The sequence below is a fragment of the Mustela nigripes genome, chromosome 18 (genome assembly GCF_022355385.1).
Source record: "Mustela nigripes isolate SB6536 chromosome 18, MUSNIG.SB6536, whole genome shotgun sequence".
In the NCBI taxonomy this organism is placed as follows: domain Eukaryota; kingdom Metazoa; phylum Chordata; class Mammalia; order Carnivora; family Mustelidae; genus Mustela; species Mustela nigripes.
In genome coordinates, this window is record NC_081574.1 from 38,242,185 (window position 1) to 38,256,944 (window position 14,760).

The window sequence follows — 14,760 nt, forward strand, 5'->3', positions numbered from 1 at the left end:
AACCTGTTTACCCATAATGCTAGAGCCATATTCATTCTGCTTCTGTGTTGTTGTTGTTTAAAACAGATTTTCTTTATTTATTTGACAGAGAGAGGTCACAAGTAGGCAGAGAGGCAGGCAGAGAGAGGGAGAGGCAGGCTCCCCGCTGAGCAGAGAGCCCAATGCGGGCTCCCAGGACCCTGAGATCATGACCTGAGACGAAGGCAGAGGCTTAACCACACTGAGCCACCCAGGCGCCCTGGTTCTGTTTTTAGGATTTTCTTTTTTCACTGTATGCTTATAGGAACTTACCCTTCGCATATATTTCATTTCATTTGGGGCCAATTTCCCCATGGAGTCTTCCATTCTCCTTCCTGATATACGTGTTTGGCTATCAGCATTTTGGAGTCAAATGGAGTGAACATGTTTGGGGGGAATCTTACTGTTGGGGCAAGAACCTATATTTAATCTCTCCTCTTTCTGGTACCCTCTTGTTCAGGCTATACTTTAAACTTCAGAGAAATTGTCTTTCTGGGGTGGTGAAGAGCTCAAAATACTCAGTTTCTTTGGTCAGTGTACATACATACCAGATTGGGGTCTAAGTTGTGGTGATGGAGGTTGTTATAACTTAGGTATGGGAGATAAAAACAAATTGGGCCTGAAACTGACATAACAGCTCTGTTGTTAGCAATGAGTTTCTGGTGCTGACAAACTAATCTGTATCAAATGTTTTATTTGGATGTAAAATATAAGTGTAATTCTAATCCTGTTGTCTCCATTCAGATTTTAGGACAGCAAATTAATGACTTTACCCTTCCTGATGTGAATCTTATTGGAGAACATTCTGATGCGGCAGAGCTCGGAAGGATGCTTCAACTCATCTTGGGCTGTGCTGTGAACTGTGAACAGAAGCAAGGTAATTTATATGTTAGTGTATGCATTTAAAATAATTAAGGAAATTAATAATTAAGGGAATAATTAAGGAAAGTAATACATATTGTATATATTACTTAAAATAATATCTTCAGTAATATCAACAATAATATCTTCATAAGGCCATCCTCAAACAATGCCATTTTCTTTTTCTCCCTGCAAAGTAGGCTCCACACCCAACATGGGGCTCCAGCTCAGGACTCTGAGAGTTCAGGAGTTGTCCACTGTACCAAATGAGCCAGCCAGGTGCTCCAAACAATGCCATTTTCTGTAATTTTTCTGGTACTTTGTTTGCAAGTGGAAGAGTTTTGCAATTTAGATTAAACTTGATTGTGATGCTATTCTTTCCCTTTAAGCAGGACTACATAATTCGTTGGATTATTTTTAACTACACTGAATGTGATGAAATTTACTGTTAATTGGACAAGGTCCAGCTAAATTAACATCAGTAATAATGAGAAGGTTAAACTGGATCAAATCAGCTCTGGGCACTTAAAATTGGATACTTTAAATTACAAGTATGAGGGATTTATATCACAGAATTTATTGAACTCATGCATTATGCCAGGGATAGGAACACAGTGCCAGACAGAACAGACACCGCACCTGCCCATGTGGAACTGTTCAGCGAGTGGAGGGGAGGGCAGTAAGCAATGCCACACACAGCTGTGTGATCCCGGTGGTGATGAGTGCTGTGAAGGTAAAGGGTAATGGGGGAGCCGGTCCAGGCATGGGCCAGGGAAGTTATTTAAGCAAAATTGGAGAGAAGGATAGACTAAGAGTAGTCTGAAGAGTAGGAACTGAATGTCAGAAAGACTTAGGTTACCTTTGAGAGGTTTTAAAAAAAACACAAATCTAATTAGAAAACAGTGAGGAAGGGAAGAAGGGTGATGAAACAGAAGGGGACTATTCTAAATAATGATGAAATAGTATTTTACTATTATACTAGACTATGACCTTCATAGGAGACAGATTTTTTTTTTAAGCCCAAAGATTTTTTACTTACTCCTTTTACCTAACCCCTGGTGATGTAAAATAGATTTTTATTTGACTTGTCTATACATTTTAAGTGTTCTTGTGACAAGTTTAATAATGGTCAACGTTGTTTTCTTGAAGCTATGACTAGTATTTGGTCTGTGATCTGAGTTTTTTCTAACAATGTATTTCTCTTTGTCCCCATTCTTTTTAGATTTTTAGCATGCATGCTCTTAAAGTAGGTTTTAGTTTGCTTATTCAGTTCAACTCAAGAATTAAAATAGAGAATTTTCTACACTTGTGCATTTTGTATATTACTAAAATAACTAAACGTTTTTTGTCAAAGTTTAGAAGATTCATATAAATAAGATTTAAAACACATTAAATCTCTAAGTAAATGCTTTGATTTTAAAGGGGGTATGAAAATTTATTTAATAAAGTTCGCTGAATTCAAATAATGACCTCTTATATGTTTATTCTGTTAAGAGAGTCATCACCTCTTAGAAGCAAAGAGCTGTTAAGAGTTGGCTAATTGGATTTACCACAGGGTAGAACTAGGAGAACACAAGGATGTTTCCTATATCCGTAGTCCTGTGGAAAAGCAGACAATCGAGCTTCTCACACAGACTAAGTTTCTCCTGTAACACCTAGGTTCGGTTTCTCCCCTGAAATTGTTTATAAATGATGAAAACTTTGAATGGGATTTTTAACATCATATTTATTCAGAGGGCATTCTGTTTTCAGAAACAAAGTTGAGAGCTAAGAATCAAAGTAAATTAATTCCTGAGTTCAGTATTACTTGTTACTGCACATTTCTGATGTATAATGTGAGGCTTACTAAAGATCCTCCATTTGCTACCTGACTGACATTGGACTAGGCACTCAGCCTGTTTCCTCAGCTACAGAATGAGGATGCAAAACCTGGTGGTCATGAGGAATGAATGAAATTGTGTATGAAATTGGGGAAAATAAATGATGCTAAAATTGAAAAAGCAAAGATAAGTAGTAGAAAACACACTGAATTACTGAATGTCTCTCTTCTGCCCAGTGCTCTACTAGGTACTAATAGAACAAAAAATACTTTTTACACATTAGGAAAACTAAGTATTCTATAACTTGCCCAGGATTTCTCGTTTGTGAAAAGCTAGGCAAGGACAACAACTGATGTCTCTCCATGTTTAAACATCATATTCTTTATACTAATCTGCTATAAAGTCTGGCCCTAAAAGCTAAGTTTTCAGGATAATTTGCTGACCTAGCATACCTCATTATCCAGCCTCATAGATCTGTACCCAATAATCGTATATACTTGTATTTTGGACACTAAAGATTTGTAAGGTTTTTGTTGGTTTTTGTTTTGTTTTGTTTTGGGTTTTGGGTTTTGTTTTGTTTTGTTTTTTTTGCTTTTCACAGATTGTACATTAACATAGTTCTCGTCATTTTACCATGTAGCATTTTACGGTGTTCGCGGGGAAGGGCCTTGACGTGGCAACACCGCTTCTTAACTAACGCTTCCCCTCTCACACCTAACTAACTTCCTAACCTCCCTGTTCCCGCTGTTATTTTCTTCACTTCCAGTCAGTTGTCATTAAATTTTCCTTCCCCGTTATCAGTGCCACTGCTTTTTCTTTTCTATGTTCACAGTCTTTTATTTCAAGAGCTGTTTAGTCATCCTAGCTGTACCATTTTCTCCAGCGTCTTGTGATTTTTTTGTTTCATACCTCTGAGCAGAATATCAAAAAGTACTCCTTTTTATTCCAAGATTTACAGGATGCTCCTTGTTAACAAAACAAAACTGAGGGACGCTTGGGTGGCTCAGTAGGTTAAGCATCTGCCTTCGGCAGATCATGATTCCAGGGCCCTGGGATCAAGTCCCACATCGGGCTCCTTGCTCAGCAGGGAGCCTGCTTCTCCCTCAGCCTGCTCTGCCTGTTCTGCCTGTAGCTCTCCATGCTTCTGCTTTCTCTCTGACAAATAAATAAATAAAATCGTTAACAACAACAAAAATTGAGCTCAGAATAAAGGATTTTTTTTTCCAAATAGTTGTTCTTGAACATTCTTACTGTTATTCTAAGAAATGCCTGTGATTTAAGGGTGTTGTGTATATTTGTATGTCACCACACATTTGATTGGGTAGAAGTATCCTTAGAACAACACTTGCTTAAAAATATGTTTTTGATTAACAAAAAGCTTTGGCATTAACAACCAGAATGTCAGAATTTAGTAGTGCTGCCAGAACACTTTCGTTTTTTTAAATGAGATCCATCACGCAAAGCATTATACAGCTTGACATTCCAAATAGATGACTCTTTTACCAAAAGATCACTTTAACAGTTTCACAGTGAGACTCCGTCATGTAATACTTGAAGTGCTGAGACAAGCTTCTGGTATATGTGTGGAGAGGTTTTTTTGGATGTATGGGAAGAGAGGCAGGTTGAGGCTAAAATTCCCTAATTACTTTACTCTTCTAAATGTTACTTATTAAAACATATTTACCATATTTGTTAGAACCCAGATGGCCTGTTGATTTTTGTTTTGTTTAATGCCACTTTTTCCATTCATTGCTGGATTTGCAAACAAGGAAAATTACTTCTAGTGCTTATTCATAAGACAAGAAGCTATCTTTTTCTACTGACAGCTAAGAGATCCTTCTCTTTTTGGTAGTGGTGAGAGTAGAGTGAGCAAGATTGATGAAGATGGTACTTTAGCTTATTAGTGATGTGTGTATTTTAAAGTCCAGGGTAATGCAGTATTCATTTAATTATGATGTCACTTTCTATCTTCATTTTAATTCTTTGTCCTAAGCAGCTCTCAAGTTTATTAAGATTATTCTTTAATAGAAAGTATTAAGGTAGGAATTTCACATGATGCAATGCTTTGATGTCACACAAGAATAAAGCACAGACATCAGAGTTTTTTTTAACCTGTAACAAAGTATATATATGTAGCAGAGACAGATAATTTTTAAATTTTAGGAATAGTAATAAGGAATTCTTCCCATTCTGGCTTTAGGCTTTGCTGTTTCATCGTCTAATATCCCTAAGAAGCTATATTCCTATGACCTTTAGCTGTAGCCTCAACTTTGTAATGGTGATGGTGGTGTTGGTGGGCTTATCTTAACGAAACCGAAGTACTGTGATTTGCAGCCTTTACTTACCTGTGGTGCATATAACATGAAGAATTCCTAGGAAGAATGAAAATACAGAAAACTACTTAAAAGAATTCATGAAGTGTGAGACTTTACTCCTTGAGTACCTTTAACTTGAACAGTGACATTCCAGATTGTTCTTATTTTCAGAGTACATCCAAGCCATTATGATGATGGAGGAATCTGTTCAACATGTTGTCATGACAGCCATTCAAGAGGTATGTTGGAGCTTTATGCTTACTGTTCGTGAGAAATTAAAGGAGCAAACTGGAATAGTAGATGTGGAAATTTTAAAAAGATTCTCCTCATTTTTTGAGAATTTTTTTCTTTGCACTTATGATATACTGTGCCTCATTTTTATTTTAAAAAAATCATACATTTAAATTTCTCATTTGTATTTAAATCTTACACATTTGTCTTGTAGGTATAGGTATTCAGTAACTACTCCTAACTTTTAAAAATGCCCCAATGAACTACAAATAGTAGACTAATTTCTAAAGCCATTGTAAATACATATCTTTTTTTTTTTTTTTAAGATTTTATTTATTTATTTGACAGAAATCACAAGTAGATGGAGAGGCAGGCAGAGAGAGAGAGAGAGGGAAGCAGGCTCCCCGCTGAGCAGAGAGCCCGATGCGGGACTCAATCCCAGGACCCTGAGATCATGACCTGAGCCGAAGGCAGCGGCTTAACCCACTGAGCCACCCAGGCGCCCCGTAAATACATATCTTAAACTAGCAGTCTACCTCACGCTTAATTATTGGTTTCTCGTTTGGCAGAAGGTGGGTCTTCAACTCCAACCATACCCAAAGCTACTGTAGGGGAGGAAAAATACCTTTTTCTTCTACCCATCCAAGTTTTCAGCTGAGATCTCTGTATCAAAGGAGAGATTAAAAAGAATACACATGTATTTGAGTTTTACATGACATAGAGACCTTCTTAAGGAAATGAAAATGAAGAAAGTATTTGTTTTTTATTTATTTTTTTCAAAGAAGTGTTTAAACTTGAGGGTTTTAGGGCTGAGTTTGATGAAGAATGGAGAAGCATGGAAAGATGTGATAGGGTGTACAAGGGTTTGAGCTAAGGATGATAACCTGGGGGAAACAGCAATTCCTGTTGATTCAAGATTCTTTGAAAATCCCTCTATCTTTGGAGATAAGGATGCTTCTTTCCTTTGCTTTGAGAATAGGGAAGACACCTCTTACATGAGGATTTTATGACCTGCTTCAGGAGAAGGTAGAAAAATCTATCCTGTACCTGCTCTTTCTCAAATTCGTTCAGCTTGAAGTATTCACTGTGCCAAGGTGCCATACTTTGGGATAGCGTGTTGTGAGCTCCATCAAAAGTGAGACATAAAACTATAAAAGTAAAAATAAAATGTAAGTTAATAACCAGTTGATTTCCAGATGTGAGAATGTTTTTAATCATGAAGGCAATGGAATAAACCCTTAGGGGTACTAGAGAAAAGTATAGGACTTGAACATGCAACTGACAAAGAAAAAAATACAACAGACAGCATGAAAAATGCTAAATGTCTGTTAAGTAAAGTTGTATTTTTTAAGAAATCTGACCATCTGACTATAAATCCAGGAGTTCCCACCACCTCCCCCCAGGGTTCTGACTCACAGAACTCAGGAATGATGACAGTATTATTATAGCAAGTGAATACAAACCAGAACCAAATCCCCCCACCCCAAAAATGCATATAGTGAGGTTTACGAAGTCCCAAATGCAAAGTTTCTATTGTTTCCTCTCTGTGGAATCAAGATCTATCACACTCCCAGCACATTACTGTGTGACAGTTCCAAGGTACTGCCAACTGGAGAGGCCCACCTGAGTTTTCATGTTTCCAAGTTTTTATTGGGGTTTCATTATGTAGGTGTGATTGATTCTATCAGTGACCATGGAGTTGAAGGCAGTTTCCAGCACTCCTCCCCACAAAAGTCAGACTGATTATGAAGTGGCTCAAAGACACAGTCCTCTGATACATGACTGGTTTTTCTGGCATGGCCAGCCCCCAATTTGATCATCCAGTTTTTTAGCTTTAACTACCTAGGACCCACAAATAACAAAGTTACTCTTATCAGGAAGGAAATACCAGAGATTGAGGGGCTGCTTGCCAGTAACAGGACAAAAGGCCAGCCAAATTCCTTACTACAGGACCTTTCAAAAAAGCAAAGCTTTTGTTTTATTCATTTATTTTTTTCAAGATTTTATTTATTTATTTGACAGAGAGAGACACAGCAAGAGAGGGAACATAAGCAGGGGGAGTAGGAGAGGGAGAAGCAGGTTTCCCACGGAGCAGGGAACCCGATGTGGGCTCTATCCCAGGACCCTGGGATTGTGACCTGAGCCAAAGACAGATGCTTAACGACTAAGCCACTCAGGCACCCCCAAAAAACAAAGCTTTTAAAAGACGATCAGTTTAGCTGTCAGCTCTGATGATAGGAAGATCGAACTGGTACATCTTTTTAAAAATATTATACTCTTGTATTATATGAGATATTAGGTCGTGAGTGTTAAAATATCAAAATGATGATCTCTCAAGCAAAATAGAAGTTATTTTGCTCTTAAGTCATCTTGGATTTTGCTCTGTAGTCATCAGGGACACAGCTTTCTTATTTCCTTAAGACATGTTTCCGACTTAGTGGTTCAGCTGTGGCTTCTCAGGTTCCAGCTATCACATTCCATTTCCAGCCATCAGGAAGGACTGAGGGAAGAGTTATCCACTTCCTCTAAATAAACTCAGCAGTTCTCACCCGTGTTAGCCAGATATTATTCATGGAGCTACACAGATAGTCACAAAACCAGCCAAAATCTGAGGAGTCTGTTACTCCAACAATAAGAAAAAGAATAAAGGGCCACTAACAGTTCTGCCTAACTGTAATTGATCCTATAATTCTGTTTTTAGGAATTTATCCTAAGGAGATCTGAAATACAGAGATATAGTAATAGCAGATATTATGTCAAACCTACTATGTGCTAGATAGTGCTAGTACTTAATAAATGCATTGTGTCTATTAACTCATTTAAAATTCACAATTACAATTAATGCTATTGAAATGTAGACTTAAAATTAGTAAATTGGCAAATTTTTTAATTTTATTTTTATTTTATTTTATTTATATTATTTACTTTATTTTTTAAAACATTTTATTTATTTATATGACAGAGATCACAAGTAGGCAGAGAGGCAGGCAGAGAGAACTGGGGGAAGCAGGCTCCCCGCTGAGCAGAGAGCCCAATGTGGGGCTTGATCCCAGGACCCTGGGATCATGACCTGAGCCGAAGGCAGAGGCTTTAACCAACTGAGCCACTCAGGCGCCCTAATTTTATCAAAAATTTTTAAAATGAAAAATTTAATATTTTGAGGTATACACTGTTATTGTCCCCAATTTATTAAAGGGGAAACAGAAGCATAGACAGTGTGAGTAACCTCAAGTTCACACAAGAAGTAGCGGCAGAGTTAGAACTTAGATCTAAGCAGTCTGAGTTCAGAGCCCAGCCCACGCCTAGAACCATTATACTGTAGTGCCTCAAGATTTTTTTCACATTATTTTCTAGTACGGAAACAGAAATAGCCTAACCACCTAAATTATAGTAGAATAATATATTGACATATTATTAGGTAGCGTTAAAGTGAATTTCTGAAAAATATATAAAAATATGGGTAAGGCTTATTAGGGAAACAGGGCACATGAGCAATAAAATCCCATTTCTGTTTAAAATAGAAATTAAGATGAGTGAAAAATGACAAAATGTTAACCATCTCCAAATGGTTGGATATTTCGTGCTCTTTTCTGTATTTGCCAATTTTTCTATAATTATAGGTTTGTATTATAGGAATATTTTTAAAATTAAAATATGTCGGGGCACCTGGGTGGCTCAGTGGGTTAAGCATCTGCCTTCGGCTCAGGTCATGATCTCAGGGTTCTGGGATTGAGCCCCACATCCGGCTCTCTGCTCACCACGGAGCCTGCTTCCCACTCTCTCTCTGCCTGCCTCTCTGCCTACTTGTGATCTCTCTCTGTCAAATAAATTTTTAAAATCTTAAAAAAAAAAACAGTTATAAAATTGCTAAAAATAAAAAAATAAAATGTCACCAAATGACTATTAATTCTATGAATCTAGCCCAAGGAATTATTTAGACATTCAGACCAAGATTGAACACAACAGTGTTTATCAAACTATCTTACATAATGTTTTAAAGTTTATCTAAGTTAATCTCTACTAGACCCAGTGTGGGGCTTGAACTCACTACCCCAAGATCAAGAATCACATGCTCTTCTGAATGAGCCACCTAAGCACCTCCAAACTATTTTATTTTAATAGAAATATGACAACAGTGTGCACCCATTGGGAAGCAAGTGTTTAAATTAGGCTACCTCGATTTCATGGAAGTATAGTTGATAGTAATTTGTTTAAAAAAATTTTTTTAAGATCTTATTTATTTGAGACAGAGTCAAGGCAGGGAGGGGCAGAAGGAGAGGGAGAAGCAGACTCCTTGATGAGCTGGGAGGCCAGTGTGGGCTCGATCCCAGGACACTGGGATCATGACCTGAGCTAAAGGCAGAGGCCTTAACCCACTGAGTCACCCAGGTACCCCAAGAAGGTGGCATCTTGACTGAGCATGGAATGAGATGAGGTAAGGAAAGGGCAAAAATTGTGGTAAAGTCCAGGAGGCAAGAGAAAGCAAGACTTATCTGGAATGTTGGTTACCCAAAGCGACCATGGTGAGGTATAGCAAGTGCTTAGAAATGAAACAAGAGATCTAAAGTCATTAGAATATTGAGCAGTTTCCTTTGGGAATTGGGATTTTGGAAATCAGTGAATAGATTTTAAGGAGAAAATATATTCAAGTCTTTATTTAAGAAAATGTATATGATGAGAAGAATGGTTTGGAGGAAAACAGGGCTAGAAAAAGGGAGAGCACTTAAGAGACCTTAGTAATTAATATTTAATTACCAAGAGTGAATGATAGAAGCCTGAACAAGGTTATGGCAGTCAGGGTGGAGACAGGTGCACAGATTTGGAAAATTAAAGGAGCTTGAATCCATAGGATTGGTAACTGATGGGACCAAGGGGAAGAAGGTGGGGGGGGGGGAGTAGCTGGATAGAATAATGGAAGTAATAAGGGCTTCTTTAAAGTGGTAGTTTTTTTTTTTTTAAGGGTATATTCTATTTATATTTCTTTATTCAGGTACTACTGACATTTATTTACTTACTGTGATAAAATATGCATAACAAGTACTTGCCATTAGTGACATTTAGTGTGTTCATAATGTTGTGCAAACATGGTGACTATTTTGTTCCACCTTTTTCCATCACCACAAAAAGAAACCCTTTACGTCCACTACATAGGCTGTTCTCATTTCCTCCTCTCTCCAGCCTATGTCAGCCGGAAGTCTGCTTTCTGTCTGTATGAATTTCCATATTCTGGATATTTCATATAAATGGAATCATATGATATGTGGCCTTTTGTGTCTGTCTTTGTTCATTTAGCATGATACTTTCAAGGTCATTTTGTAGCACGTATTAATACTTGCTCCTTTTTATGGCTGAAAAATCCATTGTATGGATGTGCAGCATTTTGTTTATTCTTAAGTTGAGGGACATTTGGGGTTGTTCCTACCTTTTGGCTATTGTGAATAATGCTGTGAATGTTAATATAAGCGTTTTGGTTTTCTTTTAAACATCCACTATTAATTTAATTCTTCTGGGCATATTGAAATTGAGTTTCTTGGTCATATGGTAATTATGTTTAACTTTTTTGAGAAAGCACCAACTTGTTTTCCACACATCCTGCAGCATTTTACATTCTTACCAGCAGTGTACTAGGATTCTGTTTTTTCCACCTCTTTGTGAATGTCCTTTCTTTTTTTAAAAGATCTGTTCATTTATTTTTAGAGCGTGCACAAGCAGAAGGGGTAGAGGGTAGGGGAGAGAGAGAAACTCAAGCAGATTCTGTCTTGAGTGTGGAGCCTGATGTAGGGCTCAATCCCAAGACCCTGACATCACAGCCTGATCTGAAGAACCAAGAGTTGGACACTGAACTGACTATGCCACCTAGGCACCTCTGCCCATCCTTTTTATAATAGCCATCCTACTAAAGAAGCTGAGAAAAGATTGGGTCAGGGAGCACACGTGGGATTAGCTTTCAAGGGAGAAGTAGCACTTGTCTTAAAACAAAATTGAAAAAGGAAAGTGTGGTCATGAACGTTGCCAATTTTGTAAATTAAGACATGGGACATTCTTATTAGGAGACAAGGTTTTCTGATGAAGAGTGCAGAGATTTGAGAAATAAGAAAGGTTTAGAATCATCTATAAAAGGAATAAAGAGACTGCTGACAGTGGAAGCATAATTGTACTTTAGAAGCAACTTTAAAGGCCCAGTTGAAAATCAGAAACTATGTATTAATAGTGTTTTCTGATTTAAATTTTTGTTTGTTTGGTTTTATACTCTCAGTACTTAATAGTCTGGTTTATGGCCAGAAGAGATAGGTAGGTAGAATAATATTATACTGAGATTTTGCCAGGAAGAAAGACTTGAAGATAAGAAAATTGAGATATTGACAAAGGTCATCAACGGAATAGACTGAAAAATCTGAACTAGAAAGTAGAAGGTAATTGGTTAAACAAATGGTGAACCATGGAACCTAAAGCAGGGGAGGGAAGTTCCCAAAAATAAGATGATATTGTTAACAGAAGAAGGAGGGGTAAATGTGAGCAGGCAAAAACAATAATGTTTAGTATAAAGTCTCAGCAGAGTAAGGAAAAAAGTGAATATCAGAATGATGGAGTCTCACTAGAAGCCCAGGAGAAAGGAGGGAGGTGTAGGGCTTGGAAACCTCCGATTTAGGAGCACATAAATTAAACATAATTGAATGAGAGACCAGGATTGAGAAAAGGTTGTATTCAGAGTGTAGGACACTTGGGTTTTTATTCAGAGTTGTTGCTATATTATCATGAGGACTTAGCTATAACAGTGGGAAAAGGAAAAAGACAAAGAAACATTTCTGGTCCTTCTATTACTGGTCTCTGATTAGATAGGGCATCTCTGAGTCTGGCACAGCTGGTTATCATACTCTAATAATGCTTGTCTTACTCACCTGACCTATGTGTGCTACACCCTTGGATGGTAGCTTCTTAAATATTTCAGAATTATAAAGGTGATTGTTCTGGATGGTAGAATAATGGTTTTCCTTTTTATATTTTTATGAATTGTATATTCTTTACAGTGGGACTATTTTTTGTTGGAAGAAGTCTCAAAAATCTTATGATTAATATTGTCATGAGGAAAGCATAAACACTGAAGCCCGTGTTTTTTACTCTTCCTGAGATTTTTTTTTTTTTCCTAATTATGCTGAGGGACTTTGTACTCTTCTCATCCCATTAATATAGAGCAGTGATTCTCAAACTTCAGTATGTATTAGAGTCACCCAGAGGACTTTATTAAATTTGTTGCTGAGCCCTAGCAGCTCCCCTTCCCTCCCCAGTTTCTAAGTCAGTAGATCTGGGCTGGGACCCAGTAATTTGCATTTCTGAAGAGTTTCCAGGCAACACTGATGGTTTGAGAACTTCACTTTGAGAACCACTGAGGAGAAAAAAAGTACAGCTGAACATAACAATTTTCTGATCTCTCAAAGAGTGTTACTAAAGGCTGATATTACAACATCTCTCTCAACAGTGCATCCCCACATTTCTAATTGTCCCCCTTTCTTTTGTCCCTCAACATAAGAAGGAAAGAGTAGAAAATTGGGACCATTTGAGTCTGCCCCTGACATTTGTCACAATCAGAAATTTAGCCCCTTCACTCCCAAGCCCTCACATGTTATATGGCTCCTCTCTCTGCAACACCAGGGTGAGAGAGGCTAAGAAATAGAGGGGTGTGGGTGTGTTTGTGTGTGTGAGGTAAACATCAGCCAGTTCATTTTGGCTAATACTGATATTGCCCATATTTATATTTTAGATAGAGTTACATCAGTGTTGCTGTTTTTTTACCGAGAAGTCAGTTTTTAAATACTTAGCTGCTTTTTTAACCTAAAGATTTGTCTTAATTCTTATGACTGCCCTTACAGTAAAAATGAGCACCAAAATTTAGACCTGTAATTTTAAATGGAGGCATTATCCTGGGATAAAAAAGATTTTAGACTGAAAATCTAAAGGAAAATGTTCCTCTTACATTTGTGTCTTCATTTTAATTTTTATAATCCCGGGTGTTCATGTTGTTATCTAAGTGTATTTTATATGATGTCATTTTTGCCTCATAGTTACAATCATTTAAATCTTAATTTCAGCTGATGAGTAAGGAATCACCTGTCTCTGCTGGAAACGATGCCTATGTTGACCTTGATCGCCAGGTATGCATTGTTTATCCATGTAGCGATTGAAAAGAATAAATTCAGATACTAATGAAAAGAATGTTTCAGTTGAATTTGCTTATAGAATATGTTGGTTTAACTATTTGTTTTTTCCATAAGTTCAACACTTAAGCTGTTTTACTAGTGGATATTATGCATTTGTAATTAAATTTATAATTTATAATTAAAATATTGTATGATCCACTTTAAAATAAATTTAAGTCATCGTAATTCATGTTTTCTAGTCATGATTTTTTTCTTCCCATTGGTGATATCTTTTTATGCCACATTTAGCACAATAGATGCATTCTTGGCAAGTGGCATGAGTTTTAATCTTATGATTTACTTATAATACAAAATACCTTTTATTTCACATGAGTCTTCCATGGCAGATGTCTCCTACACCCTTCCATCTTTGTGAGGGAATAGTCAGTAGATATTTATTTATTTATTTATTTTCATCTCTTTTCTTTTCTTTTTTTATTTTATTTTATTTTTTTATTATATTTTTTCAATTTTTTATTTTTTATAAACATATATTTTTATCCCCAGGGGTACAGGTCTGTGAATCACCAGGTTTACACACTTCACAGCACTCACCAAAGCACATACCCTCCCCAATGTCCATAATCCCAAAGTCAGTAGATATTTAAATGCACCAAGGAACCTACTGTATTCTTAAAGGAACTCTGCCTGCAGTATATTCTTGCAAGTTTAGCCAAAAAGTTATTTTGTAATTTTAATTACTGCTTTGCAATAAAACACTGCAACTTACATTGTCAGTTTCTGTATTCCATCTGTCCTGGGACATCTTTTCCAAAGTGTAAACAGAAATCTTCGTGTGATCTCTCATTTCTTACCATTGGTTTCTAAATGTTTTGTAGGAAGATCTTTGGTCATGATACAATTATTTTTTTTAAGATTTTATTTATTTTTTCGAAGATCACAAGTAGGCAGAGAAGCAGGCAGAGAGAGAGGAGGAAGCAGGCTCCCCGCTGAGCAGAGAGCCCGATGCGATGCGGGGCTTGATTCCAGGATCCTGGGACCATGACCTGAGCTAAAGGCAGAGGCTTTATCCCATGGTCATGATATAATTTTGATATAATTTTTTTTTCTTTTAAAGATTTTTATTTATTTATTTGACAGACAGAGATCACAAGTAGGTAGAGAGGCAGGCAGAGAGAGAGAGGAGGAAGCAGGCTCCCTGCTGAGCAGAGAGCCCGATGTAGGACTCGATCCCAAGACCCTGAGATCATGACCTGAGCTGAAGGCAGAGGATTAACCCACTGAGCCACCCAGGCGCCCCAAATGAAAACCCTTTTTTTTTTTTAAAGATTTTATTTATTTGTTAGACAGATCACAAGA

General features: G+C 37.1%; 1 protein-coding gene across 4 annotated transcripts in view; it reads left to right on the forward strand.

Annotated features, from left to right (window-relative positions):
* Nucleotides 1-14,760, forward strand: part of HOOK3 (hook microtubule tethering protein 3) — a 109,359-nt gene that overhangs the window by 30,660 nt on the left and 63,939 nt on the right. For all 4 annotated transcript variants that reach the window (XM_059384360.1, XM_059384362.1, XM_059384363.1 and 1 more), the window contains exons 5-7: nt 763-895; nt 5,186-5,253; nt 13,333-13,395. In XM_059384360.1, the coding sequence (XP_059240343.1) occupies nt 763-895; nt 5,186-5,253; nt 13,333-13,395 (264 nt within the window). The remainder of the gene's footprint in view (nt 1-762; nt 896-5,185; nt 5,254-13,332; nt 13,396-14,760) is intronic.